Genomic DNA, 22,351 nt, shown 5'->3' on the forward strand with positions numbered 1-22,351 from the left:
GTAAAATAGTAGAGGTTAATTCAAACCTCTCTTAACGGGCATCTCTCAATAGTGGAAATCTTTATAAGATGACAAACTTTCTTATTCTTCTATTCCATAAATATATGTGTTGTGGTGTTATTAGAGAGAACTCTTCTATTTAGGGACACCTTTCATTTACCGACAAATAATCGTGTTCCACCGATGTCAGTTTCGAGAGGTTTCACTGTATTACTTAGTTTCATAATAATAATAATAAGAATAATAATAATAATAATAATAAATGTTCAAATGTGCGAACTTACTTTATTGAACCTAGCTGATATTATTATTATTATTAGTAGTAGTAGTAGTAGTAGTAGTAGTAGTGCAATAGTTGCGTAACAAAATATACTGTTTTCTTTGAGTTTGTTTAAAAATTTTATAACTATTCTCAGAGCACAAACCCATCATTTATTTTGCACACACCCTCAAGTAAAAATTTCTGGCGTACTTACTGGTAGAGCAGTTGTCAGTAGGAATTAGATATTTAGACTCAACTCTAAATCAACCCAAAATAGAAGAATTCCTTGGTTTTGTGGCTCTACAGGAACTTAATGCAAAGGCAATTGTAACTGAAGTTTTATCCTTTTTGTCAAATGTGACCTTGATATGTCGAAATTATGTGGACAGGGTTTTGGCGGAGGTAGGAGCGGAAGGGGGTGTGAACAGAATAATACAAAAACAATATCCTAAGGCTTTGTTTCTTCACTGTGCTAGCCATGAATTAAACTTGGTTATTAATGACACTAATGAAGTTAAACACATTCGAAATTCAGTTGCAACTTTGCAAAATATAATCAATTGTTTTCGTGAAAGCTCCGTCAGAAAAAAATCTTGTCCCTAATGTGCCTGACTTCTGTGGAAAATGGTGGTCTGCAAATAGCAAAAGCATCAGAGATTTTTCCATATTTTTGGAAAAATCTCTGAAATAATGAATTGCCTAAAATGGCTGCCCCTGGTGGAAATAGAAGCGCGCAACAAGGTGCTCATTACGTACTTACATTCTTCAGCGTCATCTGATACATTTATAATATCAATGCACATCATGGCAAAATAGTGGTATTTTAGAGCCAACTACAAATGCTCTAGTGACCCCGCGTAGCGTAGTTGCTAACGTTCTCGCCTTCGGTGCGAGCGGTCACGGGTTCGTTTCCCGGTAGGAACACTCGGTCGAAAAAGTGTAAAACGCTTTTTCAGGCCAGCCAAACATAAAAGTGCAAAACGCTTTCTCAGGCCAGTCAGAGTAAAACGCTTTTCCTGGGTTTTCCTCATTCACACCAGGCAAATGCCGGGGTGGTACCTAACTTATAGGTCCCAGTCCGCTTCCTTCCTTTCCCAATCCTTTCTTCCTTCTCTTTCCCTGAATAGTGTACTCGCCGAGGGACGTCATCCCTCAGAACGTGACGGGTTAAATGGCCTTAGATGCCGAAAGCACATAAATCTACACCCAAAATCCTTCAAATGCTCTAAAGGGAGAGGCAATAGATCTTTCTTTTTGGACACGTTGAACTTATTTTGGACACGTTTGAAAATCATCGCTTAGATGTCACCAACTTTCACATCTGGTACATGGGGTCCTTGGTTCGATCCCAGCTCGCGCCAAGTGAACTTTGTTTTGGATAAACACCGTGTGCGTAGGTTTTATCGGGATTCTCTCGTTTTCTCCCACTTTCTTCATTCCAAATTTAATTTATTTCTCATCATCGTCTCCTTTAGCCTAGCCGGCTTAATCGTGGGACGTAAAACTTAAAAGATTTCATTTCATTTGCTTTTACCAACTATACACAGCTACCGAAGCCTCCGCTGTCGCTATTGGGAGTGGAACAAATATTTCTTGCACAGTAGAACGTTCATTTAGTACGTTAATGAGAGTAAAAACTTGGTTACGCTCAAGAATGGAGGAGGAAAGACTCAGTGGACTGTATATATTATGTTCACCGAAAACATATGCTTGTAAATAAGAATGTGTTCATAGAACAAGCAATTACAAAATTGCAAAGGAGGGTCCTCGTCGACTAGAATTTCTGTTCAACAAACACCAGTGAATGAAATGTAGGCTAAGCAGATTATTTGTGTTGTGTCTTTCTCCTGTCAATACTATCCTAATAAATAATCTGTTGATTTTTTTTATATATACAGTATGTTTACTATATACTTAATGAAGATATACTATGTGCTAAAATAATTGATCAGTTTGACATAAAGGATTACGTACATACGTCTTTTGATGTAATTGTGTGAGAGTGCGATATATACAGTAGATTATATATAATGTGTGTGTGTGTGTGTGTTGCCCCTCCTTGGAAAAAATCCTGCGGGCGTCCATGCCGGCAGTACTATCACGCCCTCTTTAGAACCTCACAGAATGATCTACGCAAATGAATGTTTTTCAGCAGTATCGAGTGAATTTTAGTCTGTTGGAAGGTCAGGTGCAGTGGGTAATATCGATTGTTATATTATACCTTTTCAGGGGACCTAGTGTTTTGTTACGAGACCCTGAAGGAGGCTTAATATCACTACTAGTTTCTCCCTGTCGAAAGAAGCATTTACTACTTTTCTGGAGTACCAAATACTCTTTAGCCAATAGTAGACTTTCAAAACTATCGAATGAATTTCATCCATTCACAGGCAATGGAGCAAGAAATTGAAAAGTAACTCCATACGTATGTTCATATGACAATGTTACAAGAAGCGAAAGGTGTGTGTGTGTGTGTGTAAAATTCTACTCCAGGTTAAAATATGAGATGTGTTTCATCCAAGAAATAGATGATTCGATTTAAGGGAGAGTTCATTTATTCTAGGGAAGAAATTATCTGTCAGCTAACCTCAGCGGTTTGTGGGCTAAATTTAGCAATTTCAAGCTCGCAACTGTTGAGAAGTGGAGAATCTGAGTGGCTTTTACTTATCGTAACTGGAATTTTGAAAACTTTCCCTTTCTTCTGACAATATTAAAATCCACCTGTTGGAATTGCTCTATCGATAGTTATATTGTCTCGGCGGCCGTGCTGGCTTCTTATTGAAGAATCAGACACCTGCTGAAAAGCACCTATCAATTATACTCTCGATCTCCAGCCCCAAGTGTTTGGGCGAAATCTCCCAATATAATCCCCTTCCTCAAATGTAATAAAGGAGTCTGAAATTGGTTTGCGACAAAGCCCAGATAACAAGCTCTGAAGATTAGATATTGTTCAATTTAAGAGTTCTTAAAAGCATTATTGTAATTTCAGAGGCGGCTCGTGAAGGAAATCATAGACATGAATATCAACCGCATGACTATGTACGGCCCGTAAGTAATCGAGGATGAATTTTTCTCTACCAATACGTACGGTCCGTACGTAGCTGGTTCTAACGGCTGTAGAGGAAATATTCTTGCGTGTAATAGTCACGAAAACGTACGAATGATTCTGGTCGGGGAGGACCGAAGTCTACGTGTTGTTGTGACATCATTACAGCACGTGACTTTTGCAAGCAATGAGGAAAGCACAATCGTTATGCCATCTGTTGCTGCGAGTACGAACTATTGCTATTTATGAGACGTTTGTTTGTTTGTTTGTTTTTTTTTTGGCTTGTGTATTTTGTATTACGAAAGCAGTAGAACATGAAAATATAGAAATATTTAAGTTTTACGTCCCACGTTTATGCCGGGTACACTAAAGGAGATGGTGATCGTGAGAAATTAAGGAAATGGTGCAAAGAAGAAAGTGGTAGGAAACTAAAAACCCACGCACACGGTGTTTGTCCACCAGAAAGCGGTAGAACATGAGTTCCACGTTCTCACCACTGAACTAGAGTAGACCCAAATGTTAACTTCAATAATTTTAAAATAATTATGGTTGATGACTTGTTTACACTATTTGTTGTCTAATGCTCTCCGTTTAGCATGGTCGTGCGATTGTGCACTATCTACAGGGTTGGAATTCGTCCCACGTTATGCCGGTTAGGCTAAAGGAGACAGTGATGATGATAGATGAGTGAAATGGTGGAATCAGTAGAGAGTTTTTTCTGCCCGTAGCAGCTGGAGGAAAAGTTGCACTTCCTAGTCGTGACGTAATGTCACGTGATATTAGTCTACTTTGCACACAACTTTGAATTTAAAATAATACTTACGCTACAAAACATAGTTGAGCAAGCGTCAGTGGGCGAAGGGGGTTAGAAGCCCCGCAGGACTAGTTTTATTCCACCTTTATCACAATTCACAGAAAAACACCCTTCCCTTTGCAGCTGACACGCCGCCATAATAATACCACATGAAATTACGTCATGATCGGGTGATGCAACTTCAATGTAAACTTCAAGGATGTTATAAAATAGAGAATCTGCCCATACAACATAATCGTGAAGCCATACGTCACAGTTTTGCTACACCTACTACACCCGCTCCGCGCCACAATGTGTCGAGCCAACAATCATGGCGGAAACGAGAGTAGCCAATCAGACGTGTCGGCTCAAACGATGCTCGGTTGTTTCTTGGCTTCATTGAGTTCAGGATTAAGATACGTATGAGTAGATTCTCTATTTTATAACATCCTTGGTAAAGTTAACCTCACCTGGAGGAGAAGAGGTGGGGACTTTTAATAACTGAGCAGTGTTGAAAACTTTAACAGTGTTTACAATATTTCCAGAACTGTTTCAGATATTAAATTGGTGTAAACGTCATTATATTTGCATCTATTAAAAACTATTCCTGTGATTGAACGAGGACTTATCTAACTAGTTTTACGAAATAAAGGCTTTTGAAAGAAAGCAAATTTTCAATCCATTGTAACTGATCCTATCAAAATCCATCATCATTGCATTAGACACCTGACACCTAAAGACATCCAAAAGTGTCTGAAGTTTCTTTCACTTAGATATGCTCATCTCGGGTAAAAAAAATTTAAAAAAAAATAGAAAGAAATGAAAAAGGTAAAAATGGAGGCCCCTAAAAGTAAAACGTAGACAAATTTAACAGCGTTCAGAAGATACTGTCTACAATGCATTGATCAGAGTGGGTCGTATTTGGGTCACAGTAGGTCACGTTCTGTTGACCCACGAGCCACTCACTCTATCTCGGTACGGGGCCTTTGATCCAGATAATCTCCATATCCAGAATGAATGAGTACGTGCAATTTGACTTTTCATATATACGATACTGAAGATCACATTAAGATCGCTTCAGGACATTAGTAGCCTATGCTTATATAAATGTCTTACAGAATTATGGTTATCATAAACTGAAAGAGCACGGTGGCTCACTGATAAACTACTCATTTCTAATCTAAGAGGTCTTTGGCTCGATATCAGGACGTTAGTTTGGTGTGGACATTGTGGTTTTCTCGGAGTTCTTCCGTTTCCTCCCACTTTCTCATTCTTCCATTTTTTGATAATTATTCACTTTAATTAGCCGAATCATTAGTTTCCTTTAGCCTAAAGAACATAATTGTGTGACGTTACACAAAAGCGTTACTTTTTTCTAAGTAGGTTTGAATCCTAAAGGCGAATTAGAAATAATAAACGTATACCTTTTTTTCCGAAGGGCCTAACTGTTTCATTCTATGGTGCGGGGCCTCAAGAGCGAGATCTGGGACAACTGCTTCACTTTCTCCCTCTCCCATAGAAGAGCCCTGGAATTATTTTATAGTTTATACATATTATATACGTATATATAGGTGAAATCAAACCATTTTACCTTAAATAACCACATTTATTTCTGTTTTTTCTTTACATACAAAAGTATCAAAATAACACAATAATATAAATAACTAAACATTCAGCTATATTTTAAGTATATGATCTGAAAAAATATCACGTTATATGCAATGAAAAACTCAGAACATTTCAAAATAAAATTAAAGCTGGACTTCTTTCATAAAATATTAAGTAAAACAAAGAAGAAAAAAAGAAAATTCTGCACTTCAGAAACTTATTTCATTCAGTGCGTGATGATAGAGAGATTTAAACACATTATATTAAACCATTTCCCATTATTTCTTCCACTCTTTCCAAATTGTAAGAACGTGCTAAATCTTTGGATTGTTGTGGTGCATAAACACACCACAAGTTTATGCCACTTGAAATTTCATTGCAATACTTCACCAACTCGAAGATTTAATTAGATATAAAGCATATTAAGAGAAATTGTCATAAAACAAGCAATCTCCTATAAATTGAATACTGATGCAAAAAAGTTTTTGAAAACTTAGGAACCAATTCCCATATCTTTACAGTAAATGCATAAATAAATTATCATACCAGGTGTGTAATAGAAAATGGAGTTTGCACATGGTGCATTCTATGCATATTTGATTAATATGACGCATAAACAGTGTTGTACGAGTAGAGTTTAAAATGAAACTTGTGTTTGATTACATGTATTTCCAAGATCATTGTACTTAACGGTGTTAAGTACATCTGCACCGTATTTGCTTTTTAGGTTTATAAGGAAAAATTCTTTGTTTGAAATTAACAAATTTTAATTGTTTGATTTTACTAATTTGTTTTTCATCTAGTTAGATGTACCTTGCCTTTTCTAAATAAATTTGGATTATACATATGTTTAATGGTTTAAATTAACTTTAGTTTAAAGATGAGAATTACCACAAAATTTAATTTTCAGGAATTAAGTCAGTCATTAAATAGACTATCAACATTTCAGTTCCTTTTTTAAAGTGTAACTTCACATATAATAAATGGCCTAAATAAAAGATGGGAAACATACTCAATACCATTACGGGCCTAGTTTGTCTATTATTAAATTGTTTAACATCCATACAGATAGCTTCTAACATGCGGAGAAATGTAATACAATTACAATCTGTCCACAATACATTATAAGGCATAATCCGGTAACAGACACAGAAGTAAACAAGTTCAATTTTATTACTTACGTTGTCACAACGCTTTTTTTCTTTTTTTTTTTTTTTTTTTTTGGAAATAAACACTAAGCAGTAGAATAATAGAACCAAGGGATTTAGTTCATCACTAGCAGGTAAGACTGAATAAGAAATTTCTAATTTTCGCGGAGAAACTAAGAGCTATCTGAACAGCAAGTTACATTTTAAAACGGCCACGATACTCAGTTACCAACCCTTGTACTGTATGTTGAATCTACTTAACATTAACAATTGCTTCCTTCTTCGTTCAAAACCTAGCTATAATTAACATTATCACATAGTTATGAGATTTAATATACCCACAGCATCATAAATAACATTTCACGTTCCTATGTGCTTCATTGTGAGTAAAGTACCTGATGCTCATATTAAAGCTCTTGAACAATATATAAGAAATATTTCTATACCCTTTATGTATGATATACTTATTTAATATGAAAAATATTTTATTCTTTGGGTTTAAAATACACAATATAAAATAAAATTAGAAGTATCATAACTTTAAAATAAATATAAAACCTAGTACACTGGGTTGATACATACTTTATAACAAAGTTTCATCTATTTCCACACACACACAAAAATAACTTTTTAAACAACTTGAAAGGAAACACTGGATAGATTAATGAACCATAGTGATAACTATGGAAATATTCCGATCACTGGCAATAATTGCGTCTACCAGCGTAGGCGGTATGGCTAGGTAAGAAGTAACAGGTTTCGTAAAAATGTCCGGCATACAAGTATGAGTTTTTAACACTGCATTGTTTTTACTTTTAATCACAATCTTAAACTTATCTTTGGAAGGTGGATCAACAGAGTTCTTCAGAACCACCTTAAATCCAATATCTTTTTCGTAAGAAATGTATACTAATATGTCAATATTGTGGTGCAAGATACCCACACACTGCAGTGGCAATCGTTTTAGAATTCTTACCGGCAGCGTCACAGAAGTGTCCAACTCAAACTGGGGTATTTCCTTATGATTCTCCGTGAAATGTGAATGGAAGCCTGTCATTAGTACCATTGCTCGGCATTTTGGAACAGGGCATCCTACCAAACGGTTTATACAAGTTTGTTTCTCGTGTTCCCCTATTTGAAACAGACTCAGTTGCTGGCCGCAGTTTCTTCTGCACGGAAACAGCAGTAAATCGGCAAGGTTACTGGCGATGATGTTTCTGTTCTTAGTTGCTGTGGTTTGACATTTGGAGCACTTGGCCCCAGTATATCGGCAGTGGCTGCATATCATGTGTCCATTCTTACAAGCATAAAGGATCCCTGGACGAGTAATGCAGCCGACAACAGAACATTCAATCAATTGCCGAATTTCATCTCGGCTCATATTAATTAAAGAACTGCGAAAACAAGAAGAAAAGATTTATATAAATCAAAAGAATACTTTTCTATGATACTTTTCTATATTACATTAGAAACTGGAAACCATTTTTTTTAAATCTATTCACATCTTTATAATTTATGCAACAAAAATTGTGGAGCTCACAAAAACTGTTCGTGTGAATATTAGCATCATATAAGTATCATGAAAAAAGAAGCGAGTTAATGACGACTAATGGTTTACTTGTTTTTACACCAGTACGTACGTTCATAGTTGAATTTTGTTTCAATATACCTTCCATGAGCACCCTGTGTTTTCAGTCAGATGTTTTTAGATCACAAATATGAAAAATTATTTTAGTGTGTTTGTAGATAGAACTGGGAACTTACATCGTGTGCACAGATCGAAGAGGGAACTGAGACATAGCAATCCTTGAGCATAGAACTAATTGGATAGAATTAATTTATGACATTTGGTCGTACCATCCTTGACCAAAATCTGAATCCATTTCTCTGTATATGTGCACAGTCCAGTCAATAAGTTTCGCGACTATCTCGAAATAAAATGCTTAACAACGCTAGAAAAATGTATTACCACGTTCACACCTGCTGGACTGGTCGTAGAGGTTCAGGAACGAACGATGAAAGTAGTCTAGTGGAATACTGTTCAAGCGAATCTGACAGGGGTCCTGAACGCATGCAACATCCTCAAAACCCTCCGCCTTCAGGTCAGATTGGAGCTTACGGAAGAACATGAAGTCCTTGAGGGCAAATTGAAGAACGTTGCTTCATTCAATACTAACAGAGAAACTAAAACGGCACTGAACAGCATTTCAGTTGACTTTTCTGTGGCATTCCAGAGCCACAATGAACGGTCCCGTGAATGTGGTGTACGAAGAGATGAATATAGAAAACTGACTTGGTAATAATTTTTTGAGGCATCGTAAGTATTTTATTTCGAGGTTGTTCCAGAACTTACTGAATGCACTGTTGTACATCATAAACTAATGTCATTGAAATTCTTACCATCCATCTTTGATATCGATTTTGCAGCTGGTTTTCTTAATTACAGTGGCATATGCAAGAGCGTTTCCGGGTTTACTCCCCTTTAGAAAGATATGCAAAAAATGAGCATTTACTATATTAAAATATGATACAAAAATCAAGCATGTCTTGAAAGGATGAGATTAAGTGATTGAACCTACCCCTTCCTTTATTAAAATTCTGTGTACATCAGTACTTAATTTCGTTAGCCGAATTAAACAATCAATCCAGAACTGGTTATTCCTGAAATTAAGGTAGCCAAATAGCTTCCTCGCATCCGATAGTTACATATTAATACCTGAATGAATATGCCAGTTTTGGATATGAAGTGTCCCTTACTTAACAAGACTTTACAACATATTGTTAAACAAACAAACATTCCCAAATGAATGGAAAATTTCGAAGTTAATTATACTACTTAAGAGCCTGGACAGAGACCCCTTAGAAACTGGTGCCTACAGACCAATATGTTTACTAAAAAACATAAGCAAAATTTATGACAGTGTTATAGCTAATAGGATAAACTAGTATAGAAATACACAGAACGACACCCTACAATATGGTTTTAGCGCGGGAATATCGACCGAGGATACACTGAATGTTTTAAAGAACAAATACAAAATAGTAGCTACAAAAAAAAAATATATGCTCTAGTGTTGTTTGTTGACATTGAGGGAGCATTCGATAATTTATGGATACCAGCGTTATTAGAGAATTTGAAGAAATTAAGGCTTCCACAGTATCTGCAAAATGTAATAAAAGATTATTTCTAACACAGAAAAATAGTTATACAAACAGAAATGGGAGATAAAGAAATACAAAATGAAAAGGGCTGTCCACAAGGTTCAATCTTGGGACCCCTGATGTGGGATATACAACTACAGCCTTGCCTGGAGAAAATGGCAAAGAATGAGTCAATAGATAGAACCATAGCCTTTGCTGATGATATTGTAATAATAACCTCGGCAAATTCCAGAAGAGAAATAGAAACAAAAACTAACCAAGTAGTGGAAAGTCTATATAATTGGTGTTTTGAAAATAAATTAAAGCTATCAGTGAAAAAAAAACTAAGTATATGCTTTTTGGAACTAAATTAACTAGGGAACCACAAATAAAGATATTAAATCAAAAAAGGGTAACAGAATTTAAATCATTAGGTATAACAATTGATGAAAATTTAAACTTTGGGAAATATGTACAATATATAGTTGAAAAGAGTAATAAAATTGCCAACAAACTAATGACAATTAACAAAAATACATACAAGTTACCAAATAAAATATTAAAGCTATACTATGATACAATACTATGTGCGACTATAGCATACACTTCAAGTCTATGGGTACATCGAATTTTCGAGAACAAAAATATTAGATTCCATAAAAAAAGGCCTCAAAGAAATTTACTTATAGGACTAAGTGGAGCCTTTAACACATTGCCAAATGAAGCATTATGTATACTACTACACATGAAACCACTACATCTGGTAATACTACAAAGAGCAGCATTCTACTGGCTAAAAAGAAAAGAAAACGAAATAGATCTTCCAGGCAAAGCAGTAACAACAAAGAAGGAGATCGAAGAAACTATAGAAGAAATATGGAACTTAGGATGGACAAACTCAAATCAAGAAGATTATGGGGTATTATTCTAACAATTAATAAAAGGAAAAAATTAAAACATCTAGATCCAAGTCCAGGAGTCATTCACTTTCTAACTGGGCATGGCCCTTATGAAACTTATTTGTATGGAATAAAGGCCAAAGAGAATACAATCTGTGAATGCGGCGAAATAGGAACACCAAAGCACCACATCTTTTGGTGCCCTCTGACAGAAGATGTAATACCAGAGGGAAAATATCAGACGTAAAAATCCAATACAAATAATCGAAAACGAAAATGATTTTAATATCTTAAAGCGAATTGCAACCGTGTAACGTGGATTCCTGTCACCACGGCATGGCGCGTCCTCAGGTTACGGATCGAGGAGAAAGTCTCTAGATATAGAGGTTAGCTGCGAATATACTGAATAAGCAGTCGCGGACAGCCGACTAGGAGTGGTCCTCCAGCTTGGGGGTTTGGGTAGGGCTAACAACCCCATCCTGTAAAAAAAAGCACTTGTTCAGAAATATTCACAAAAGCCTCGGACAAGGACTGATAACTTGGCACGACCTCAGCTAAAGAAAATGGACATGAGATTTGGAACATGGAATATTAGGAGTCTTTATAGGGCAGGCGCGTCAAAAATCCGTAACGAGTGAGTTAGAGAAATACAGGATGGACGTAGTAGGAGTTCAGGAAGTTAGGTGGGAAGGAAATGGATCTGTGAATTCCGGAAATTTTAAGTTCTTTTACGGGGAAGGAAATAAAAATCATCAGTTAGGAACAGGGTTTTTCGTTCATAAACGATATTACCAGCAATTAAACGGGTTGAATTTGTTACTGACAGACTTTCTTTTATTACTCTTAAGGGACGGTGGTGTGATATTATTGTTTTAAATGTACATGTCAAATACTTTGAGAAAATGTAAGTGTTAAATTGATTTTAAGTATGTATGTTATTTCACATCTCAAAATTTTCGTAGTGACCCTCGTAGGGAACGAAAGTCTGCATAAGGAAAGTAATGACAACGGTGTTAGACTCGTGAACTTTGCAACATCCAAAAACCTAATCGTGAAGAGTACAAAATTCCCACATCGCGACGTTCATAAATACACTTGGACATCACCAGACGGAAAAATACATAAATCAAATTGATCACGTTTTAGTAGATAGAAGAAGGCAATCTAGCATAATTGATGTCCGGTCGTTTAGAAGGGCTGATTGTGACACTGACCACTACTTTGTAGCAGCGATAATACGAGAGAGGCTAACGTTGAATAAAGGTAATATTCATTGTACGAAAACGGAGAGATTCAATTTAAAGAAATTAGAAGAGAGCCAGGTAAGAGAGAAATACCAGATTGATGTTTCGAATAGATTCTCGACTTTAGAAGATTCGGAATGAACTAGTGTTGAGGATACCTGGATTGAAATTAGAGATGGCATTAAAATTTCAGCAAAAGAAAAATTGGGACATGAGGAAATACGTAGGAACAAACCATGGTTCGACCAGGAATGCACAAAACTAGTAGAGAAGAGAAAACAGGCAAAATTACGCTGGCTACAAAATCCGAATGAAATAAATACACAAAAGTTTGCAGATATTCGGCGGGAAACTTCCAAAACTTTTAGAACAAAGAAACGCGATTTTCTGAAAGCTAAAATTAAGGAACTTGAAGATAATAGTAAAAGTAAAAACATACGGGACAAGTATAAGGGAATCAACGAATTTAAAAATGGCTATCAACATCGTGCTTATATATTAAAGAAATCTGACTGTACAGTTCTCACTGACACGGATAGCATCTTAAATAGATGGAAAGATTTATTTGACGATTTGCTTAACACGCAACCAAAAACTAGTGTGCGTGGAGAAAAGGAGACACACACCGCAGATCCGTATATTCCAGAACCCAACCGAATAGAAGTAGAAACCGCTATAAAGAAATTAAAGAAACACAAATCTCCGGGTGTAGATAAAATTCCGGCTGAGTTAATTTTAGCTGGAGGCGAAATATTGTGGAACAAGATACACAAACTCATTCTCCTTATCTGGAACAAGGAAGAATTGCCACAAGAGTGGAAAGAATCAATCATTGTTCCAATTCACAAGAAAGGCGACTAAACTGACTAATAATTATCGAGGCATTTCTCTTCTGTCAACATCCTATAAAATTCTTTCAAATATTCTATTAGCAAGACTGACCCCATACGCAGATGAAATTATTGGAGATTATCAGTGCGGATTTAGACGAAATCAATCAACTATCGACCAAATATTTACCATTCGCCAAATACTCGAAAAAAAGTGGGAATACAATACCCCGGTAAATCAACTATTTATTGATTTTAGGAAGGCGTACGACTCGGTTAGGAGAGAATCATTATACAACGTTCTTACAGAACTTGAAATACCGAGGAAACTAATTAGATTAATTAAGATATGTTTAAATGAACCCCAAAGTAAAGTCCGGGTAGGAGAATTTTTGTCCACGAGCTTTCACGTAGAAAATGGCCTGAAACAAGGAGATGCGTTGTCGCCATTATTATTTAACTTTGTTCTGGAATACGCTATAAGGAAAATCAAAGATAGCAACCAGGGCCTACAGTTGAATGGTATTCACTAGGTTATGGCATATGCTGATGACGTAAATTTAATAGGGGATGATAGGAGAACAATAGAAAGAAATGCAGAGATCTTATTAAACGCTTGCAGGGACATGGGTTTAGAAGTAAATGCAGATAAAACTAAATACATGGAAGTGCGTCTGGACCGGAATACGGCAAATTATGGATGCGTTAAAATATTAAATAATACTTTTGATAAAGTGGATAGTTTCAAATATCTAGGATCAATATTAACAGACGAAAATCATATTCACGGAGAAATTAAATGTCGACTAAAAGCAGGGAATTCGTGTTACCATTCGGTTCAAAATCTCTTGTCGTCGCGAATTCTGTCGAGGAATTTGAAGCTTAAAGATATAAAACGATAATCATGCCTGTTGTTCTGTATGGCTGCGAAACATGGTCACTTACTCTGAGGGAAGAACATAGACTGAAAGCATTTGAGAACAAGATCCTGAGAGGAATATTCGAATCCAAGAGGAACGGGAATGCGGAATGGCGGAAACTTCATAACGAGCAACTACATAATTTATAGGGTTTGCCAATTTTGTTAGGGTCGTCAAGTGTAGGAGGCTTAGGTGGGCAGGTCATGTAGCTAGAATGGAAGAAAGTAGAAACTCTTTCAAAGTCTTGACTGGAAGACCAATCGGAAAACGACCATTAGGAAGACCTAGGCGCAGATGGGAGAACAATATTAAGATGGATCTCGCCGAGATTGAAATTCAAAGTAGAAACTGGATGCTGTTAGCTAAGGATAGAAGTCAGTGGAGAGCTTTTGTGAACGCGGCATTGAACCTCCGGGTTCCATAGGCCATAGAGTGAGTTAGTTAAAGCGAATTGCAAAGAACTATTCTGAAATAAGAACTTATTACAATGAAAACAAATAAGCATTGCATAAATGTAAATAGAATTAGAGTGGATGTGACTGAGTGTTTTTGAATGAATGAAATCTTCTGGACCGAAGAAAATCTATAGGATGGTACTGGTTTTCCATGCCCCCCGGGGGAAGAGAAGCGAGTGAATCATCGCATCCCCGGTTTACACCGGATGGAATTCCGGATGCGTATGGTCTTTTGTGTGTGTGTGTGTTGCATGTGCGCTTTTGTGTTCGTGGTTTCCGGGTTTTCGAGTTTTTGGATGTACCTCCTTGCGTCATGGACGATAAGTGAAGAGGAGGGTCTCAGAGATAGTGAACTTAGTGACCGCTTCAGTCGACCTTGACCGAAATGACGGTCCCAGTCTGGGTGTGCGGGCGGAAGGACACAACGGACCAGGACCTACACTAAGTGCTCTGAGTGGGTCCTGGACCTCAAGTCAGCACATACAGGACTGTGATATGGCATGGACATGGAACTGAAAACACTCACAAAATATTTCACGAATAACAATTAAAATTTAGGTCATATAAGATTGGAAGTTATTAGTGAAGTGAAATGTTAGTGTAAATTTTTGGTATGTTAGGGTAAATGTGTTCCGTGACCACAGGAGAGAACCAATCATACAGTGAAAAACCGTAGTTGACTGTTTTGTTGTGGAAAGTGAAGAAGAGTGCAGTTTGATAAACAATCATACAGTATACAGGAGAGGAACCATTGTCATACGGTGAAAACCGAAGAAAGAAGATGAAGCAACACAATATTTCAATTTAAATAATTAATAAAGTAAATATAAAATTAATTAAACATCATTATTAAACACTCATGTGGAATAATAAGTAGAGGAAAAAAGGATAAATTGTAGCCTAACTAATAAATGCATAAGATAATAAATAATATAGCAAACCATTAAATAAGAATGCGGAACCCATAATTAGAATTAAACAAATAAAATTAGAAACTAGGTAATTAAAAAACATAATACTACAATCTTTAAAAAAATAATAATTAAGAAAAGAAATCAATCACTATGAATTAAATGGTTAAGAACTATAGGGAAATAATATATAAAAAACAAATAATAAGAAAATAGAAGAGTAGATTAGATAATATAGATAGATAAGTAGATAATAACAATAGAATGTATTATTTAAGTATTTTGTATCGTATTTCATACTATTGTAGTTGTTGGATTAGGAATTGAAATACTAAGTAGTATAGTTCAGGATAGGTGCAGATATTGTTAAGCTGAGTAGCACTTCGCAAGAAAATTGTTAATTTTTTCATAGTTTATTCTAGTTTGTTTGTTTTGTTCTTGTGCTGTTGTTTCTTTGTTCTTTCCCTTTTCCCTTTCACCTTTTTCTTTCAAAAATGGATATCCAATAAAGATAAGAAAACAAATAAATGACAATGATGATAACCCGTTCCGGTCAAAAGTTTCAGATGCCGAATGTGAAAGACGGGCCTGAGCCAAAAAAGAAAACAAATGAAGTATGCACCCTGAAAATGTGTTTACCCAAAGCCGTATATACACAATTTAAATGCATATCGGTTGAAACCTTAAACAGGTTCACTGACACTCAGGCAGCGTAGGGATTACTCTCCATGTTTAACTGCAAAAAACTGATTAGGGTCAATCCATTTCAAATCACCCAATTTTAAATAAAATTATTGCTTAACATTCTTTATTTTCCGGATTTTTTTTTATTATGAGTTCCCTATAGGTAGGTAGTCACAAAACACTATTTAAAAAAATATATGCTATAGTTTTCTTTCTGGCAGCCATTTGTAAAATGGCGGTTGGGCAAATTTAATAAAACACGTGGTTCCCGGAAAGTTTAATTGCCAAGCTATTTTTAAAGATATCAGAATAACCCAAAAACCAGTGTGTTCAGCATGAAATGAACTTCAAGTGTATATTATTTTAATTTTCTTTATCATGTAAGAGTTAGTCAAAATCTTTATTTATTGTAAAAAGTGGAAAAAATGTATCAATCGTTAATTTTGAATATCATTAGTTTTATGAAGGAAAAGAGACTCACTAATTATATGTTATTTCTGTGTTGAATACTTGCATAGCTACCTGTAGTATAAGTTTTAGTCCTGAGAATGCACTCTTTTTTTTCTATAGTTGTTCAAAAATGGACGAAAGCCTGTTAATGTCAATTTTCTTAGGTCAATATATAAAAATGGACTGAATGAAAACAAATGGAAATTTTACAGAATGTTCTTAGTACAAATCGGAATATCTATTTTTAAAAATGACAAACAACTACATTTAGAGTAATAGAGCAGTGAATTTCAGTAAAAACGCTATCCTTCTACACGCTCGTGCAGTGCCAAGGTATCAAACTTGGGTTTGTTTAAATCATTACTTGAAGAAAGTTTTCTCCAAAACAACTTATATTTAAGTTTATAGTAAAGACAATAAAATTAAGATAATTAGCCTCTTGCCGAGATTATGGTGAAAGAAAAACTAATCAAATAATTTGATGCCTAAATACATGGTAAAGTTAACTAGGCAGCTAGTAAAGGATCAAGGTATTTTACCGCATCTTTCAAAAAGATAATTCAACAAAATAAGTGAAGTTATTATTAATTGTGTGACAGAATTTTACGAGGATGATGAAAATAATCTTCTATGTCCTAGTAAAGAGGAGTGTATTTCAACTGTGATCAGGGACGTGTAGTGCATATTACCGCTGTTACCGGCGGTAACGGTAAAATATGACAGTTTTCCGTGGTTTTCATATGTCTCTAAATTTCATCATCAACATGGGAAGATGTTTACATATTTTCCTTTTCTTTCTTTTTTTTTAAAAAAAAAAGTTCAGGCGGCCTATGCCGCATTTACAATGTGAATGAACACAACATGCTAGCGCCAAAAAGGAACATACTGTTGTTGATACCGCAGATTTCAGAGGTAACGCGAACCCCGATAGCGGTCATTCACTCCAGAAGTACCTTTCAACGTGCCAGCCAGAAGCATCCTGCGCGCTCGTATTTGGACGTTCGGAATGGCCCTTATGTTACCGTTCGGCTGAGTGGAACAGGATAAAATAGGAACGTTCCCTGTCAAAACAAGGAGAATCTAAAATATCATCAGCATGTTTACTCTACCCACTCTCCTCTCGCTAAATAGGATCGAGCTGGCAGTGATTTTACTATACTGTTTCGTTTGCTTTCCCATTCCAAGGACGGAAATTTGGCTGTAATTTCCATATTCGTAAGGTTATTATATTGTCTTAACAGTATACAATTTCAGACAAATATAAGTACCAGGCTTTTCATAGTAATAGCATTGAACACCTGCCACTGTGAGACTGTATGTTCCGAAGTGCATGACTTATATGTTAAAATATCATTTTCGCATGACTTTTTATATTAATATGTTACCTTTAAATTTGAATAATATAACAATAGAGAACAAGAAGAATATATTCCATAGGATATTCTAACAAACAAATTTAATATGTTTGCTTTGATTCAAAATAGTTTCTTACTGACTGTTAATTTGAGCTATGGGAATTTATTATTTATTATTATTTATCATTATTATTATTATTATTATTATTATTATTATTATTATTATTATTATTATTGTTGTTGTTGTTGTTGTTTTGATTCTATCTAGTAAAAAATGGAAGAACCTGAATAGCCACATTTTTCAAAAAGATCAAGGGAAATGAAGTGAGATTTGACCCCCCCCCTAAAAAAATGATGCCAATGCCTATAGTTTGAAATGGTTGCTACACTAAAATAAAAAAAGTACTAGATTTTCTGATATTGAAAAACTAGAGATACTTGTAACATCAACAATCGGTAACAATCGTCAAAGTGTTACGCCACGCAACTGACTGTGATTAACAATATTAAGATGCAGAAGTAAAAATAGTTAATTCTCCTCTCGCTGAGTAAGCTCTGCAGCCTCTATAAACTGAAATACCCAAATCACAAAATAGGCCGCTCTATCTTTTGCGCTCTACGACCGAAGTGATGCGTCCTTCCAGGATCATCAGGAACTCATATTGTATGCGTTTGCAAGCATCATCAAAACACAGATTATGATAGAAGGAACAAAGCTTAATGCAAATTAAAAAGACCTTATAGCTTTAATGGTATGCGATATTGATAACGTAATATGTATGCTTGGCATCTGTGCAGAACGTCCTGGACCAGATGCACTACTTGAGATCTTGAAAATGAACTTGATATATTGCCTCACGAAATAATTTTCAAACAGTGAGTACAAACCGATAGAGCTGAGCTCATTACATAGATAATGCCCGCCCAGTGACGAATTTTTGCATTCCCTTGTTGACAAGCTTCTGCTTTTAAAATCTCATCACTTTATCCCAAAAGCTGAAGTTCAGTGTTTCAAGGAAACGAAAGGAAACCTGACAAACCAAATGTTGATTGATCGGTGATTTTACAAAAAACTATACATTTACAATACAGGATTCAATTAAGTTTTCACTGGACTAATACACAAGCGACACTGAATCCGTTCGTTATTTAGTTTAAAAAAGGACGACAAAGTATGTTGGAAATCTATTTGTATACTTAGTGAGAACCTTGATCACAATACCACAACTGTATACACATTTCAACATTACCTTATTAAGGAAATTAAGAATATGCCTAATGTGATTTACTTTAGTGATGGCGCAAGCAGCCAGTACAAAAATAAGAAAATCTTTATTAATGTCTGCCAACACACACACATGCTTTTGGTTTACTTGCAGAGTGGAATTTCTTTGCCTCATTACACAGGAAGAATTCTTGTGAATGGGATAGGGGAAACAACAAACCGAGAAGTTACACGAACTTTCCTTCTAAAACCTTACACAGAACAGATCCTGACTGCACAAGATATGTTAAAATACTGTCGAAAGAATATTACTGGAGTTATATATATATATATATATATATATATATATATATATGTATGTTTCTTCAGCTGAAATCGAACACATGGAAAAAAAAACAGAGATTTGAATGTTGTTTACCGGTGAAAGGAACAAGAAGCTATCACAAATATCTCCCCATATGTGACGATCAAAAAAGATGTTTTCTTACTTCCAAAGGCTCCAACTTTCATGATAATCAACCCTCAATACTTTTTGCAAATTTATGTTTCAGAAATAATGCTTGTATATATGATGAGAAGTGGTGGCTTGGAAAACGAAGACATAATTGAAAATAATAGTGATGTTTTGGTGCATTTCTATCATCCTTCTGGACCAAGAACTGCCCTTTAACTTTCTAAAATTGATGCTGCTTGGGTGCTTGCAAAGGAAATAATACAAAAAGTTACTCCATTGAAACTCACAACAGTGACTGGTAGAATACACAATGTAGATGATATATACAATGAAATATCGTGTTTATTTAATCTATAATAAAAATTGCAGGTGGCAAGAAAAACTTTTAAATATCAATATATGAACATTATTGTATGTATACTGTATGTAAGTGTAGTACAGTAAAATGTATCGGGAAGTTAAGTTTAAGAATTAGAACTCTCACCTATTGTTAGCATTGCCCATTGTTATTTAAAAGTAGAAACATTTGATCATTTATTGTCTGTAATGCAGGGATGCAAATAAGGTACAAAATTTTACTAGCCCAAGAAAAAAGTTAGTAGCCCACATCCCAGTCTTTACAGTTTGAAATAAATAATAGTAATATTAAAAACTCGCTCACGCCGAAAAACCACTCTCCCCGAGAGGTTATTAGTGGGCGAGTGATTATTTGCATCCCTGCTGTAATGATTTAAATATCATTTGACCTTTGTCAATTATAATAATTCCAAGCCTTAGTTTGCTATCTTGGCACTGCATGGGCTTGTAGAAGGGTAGAGTCTTTACTGAAATTCACTGCTCTATTACTCTAAATGTAGTTGAGTCTCAGTCACAATTTTCTTGAGATATTCCTATTAGTATAAAGAACATTCTGTAAAATTTTCAGTTGTTTTCGTTCAGTTCCTCTTTAGATATTGACCTGAGAAAATTGACATTAACAGGCTTTCGGCCATTTCTGAACAACTCTAGAAAAAAAGGAGAGCATCCTCAGGACTAAAATTTATACTGCAGGTAGTGATGTAAGTATTCAACATAGAAATAACACATCATTAGTGAGTCTCTTTTCCTTCATAAAATTAATGATTTTCAAAATAAGGATTAATACATTTTTTTCGAATTTTTACAGTAAAGAGTTTAACTGACTCTTACATGATAAAAATTAAAATAATGTATACCTGAAGTTCATTTCATGCTGAACACACTGGCCTTGATTCTTCTGATATCTTTAAAAATAGCCTGGCAATTGAACTTTCCGGAAACCACGTTTTTTAAAATCGAAATTTGCCCAACCGCCATTTTACAAATGGCTGGCAGAAAAAAAATATGGCTTATAAATTTTTTTCAGTGTTTTGAGACTATCTACCTATAGGAAACTCATGATAGAAAAAAATAGGAAAATAAAAAAAATGTTCGTAACATTGGCTGGGTAATTTGAAATGGATTGACCCATTAACAACGTAAAACGGAGTAAGGTAGTGCAATGGAATTTAAGATTTATATTGGTAGCCTTAAGTTTCCCATGAAATTCACCATCTTCTATTCGCAGGTGTAAGAAAGTGACTCAGCTACAAATGTTACATACTACTTTTAGCTCTGATGTTTATTGAACCAAAGCGTGTCAGAGAGATTCGGAAAGTTTTGCCTAACACGCAAGTAGTGGCCCTGTGATCAAAACCAATACAACTCGCGCAGCACAAAATACACTAGTTTTCTTTTAGGTTTTCAAGAATTATTTTCTGGTTGACTGCATAGCTAATAGGATATCTCCATGTATTTGGTTGTTGCACAATTAATGCAGAATTTCGGGTAATTCCACTTTGAGACGTTGCTATGGCCATAAAACATACTGCCTGTATGTCTTAACACACATAACTCAACTGCTTTAGTTCTACTCTTTGTCTACTCTCATTGTCAAAAGTTTCAGCTCACAATTCATTTTTCAGAACTTTCAAAATAAGACATTTGCGTCCATGCAAAACCATGTTTATTGGACTGTTTTGAAAATAAACAATGTTGTGCATATAAAGATACGAAAACTCATGGTTCTTTACACAGACAAAAATTTTATTGACGAAAAGTGCTTAGCAAAACAAACACATAATGAACAGACAACTAACGTCACTCTGATGGTATCGTTCAACGACATCTATTAGAGTATAAACCCTTGTCAGTAAATCTCTCTCTACTTCAACGAACAGTTAGTATACGGTAATCAATCTTGTAATATCGCCAAAACTAGATGCAAATCTCAGATATGCGATCGTACTGTATACATTCGCGTGAACAATTTGAACAGTGTGAAGAATATGTAAATACTATGAAATACGGAAAAGATACTTAACTAAGAGACGAAGCACGTGTTCAAGTGGTTATTTTGAGAAGGGAGTTCGAAAAATCGCTCAGTGTTCGGGCGGAGCCGCGTGTCGGACTCTTTTAAGATAGTCGCAAAGTGGTGTGAATATTACACGGAAACACAATGATTGTCTAAAAATAATAACTTCTCTTAAGAACGAGTTCACTGGATAAACAAGTAAACGAAATAGACGTTAACCGTTCCGAAATAAACAGTAGAACTATGGAAGAGCTATTTCGAATCGGTATCAAATTATACGGTGACCAGCGCCTTTAGATCTATTATTTTCGTGGTAGGATTGCGATAAAGAAACTATTCCATAAAGGAGAAAACATTACAAAAATATACTACTGGACCAAAAAGAATAAAATAAAATGAAAATTGGAACTACGAACAATGGAAGAGAGCATTCTGGGCCTACTTACCTAAATTCCAACTTTTCGCCTTCCAGCGCTAAAGGTTTTAGCGTCGTTCCCGAAAAGCTTTTTCATCCTTACCGTGTATTAATTACATGCAGAAGTTGCTGAGAAGGTAGCG

The 22,351-nt window shown here is 35.4% G+C and overlaps 1 protein-coding gene across 2 annotated transcripts in view; it reads right to left on the reverse strand.

Moving 5' to 3' along the window:
* Positions 1-5,683: 5,683 nt before the first annotated feature.
* The window catches only part of LOC145681222 (E3 ubiquitin-protein ligase SIAH1B-like), a 44,919-nt gene continuing 28,251 nt past the window's right edge, over positions 5,684-22,351 (reverse strand). For both annotated transcript variants that reach the window (XM_081752763.1, XM_081752762.1), the window contains exon 2: positions 5,684-8,248. In XM_081752763.1, coding sequence (XP_081608889.1) covers positions 7,516-8,248 — 733 coding nt within the window. In that variant the 3' untranslated portion in view covers positions 5,684-7,515. The remainder of the gene's footprint in view (positions 8,249-22,351) is intronic.

Source organism: Thermobia domestica, chromosome 3, assembly GCF_964235325.1.
Source record: "Thermobia domestica chromosome 3, izTheDome1.hap1.1, whole genome shotgun sequence".
In the NCBI taxonomy this organism is placed as follows: domain Eukaryota; kingdom Metazoa; phylum Arthropoda; class Insecta; order Zygentoma; family Lepismatidae; genus Thermobia; species Thermobia domestica.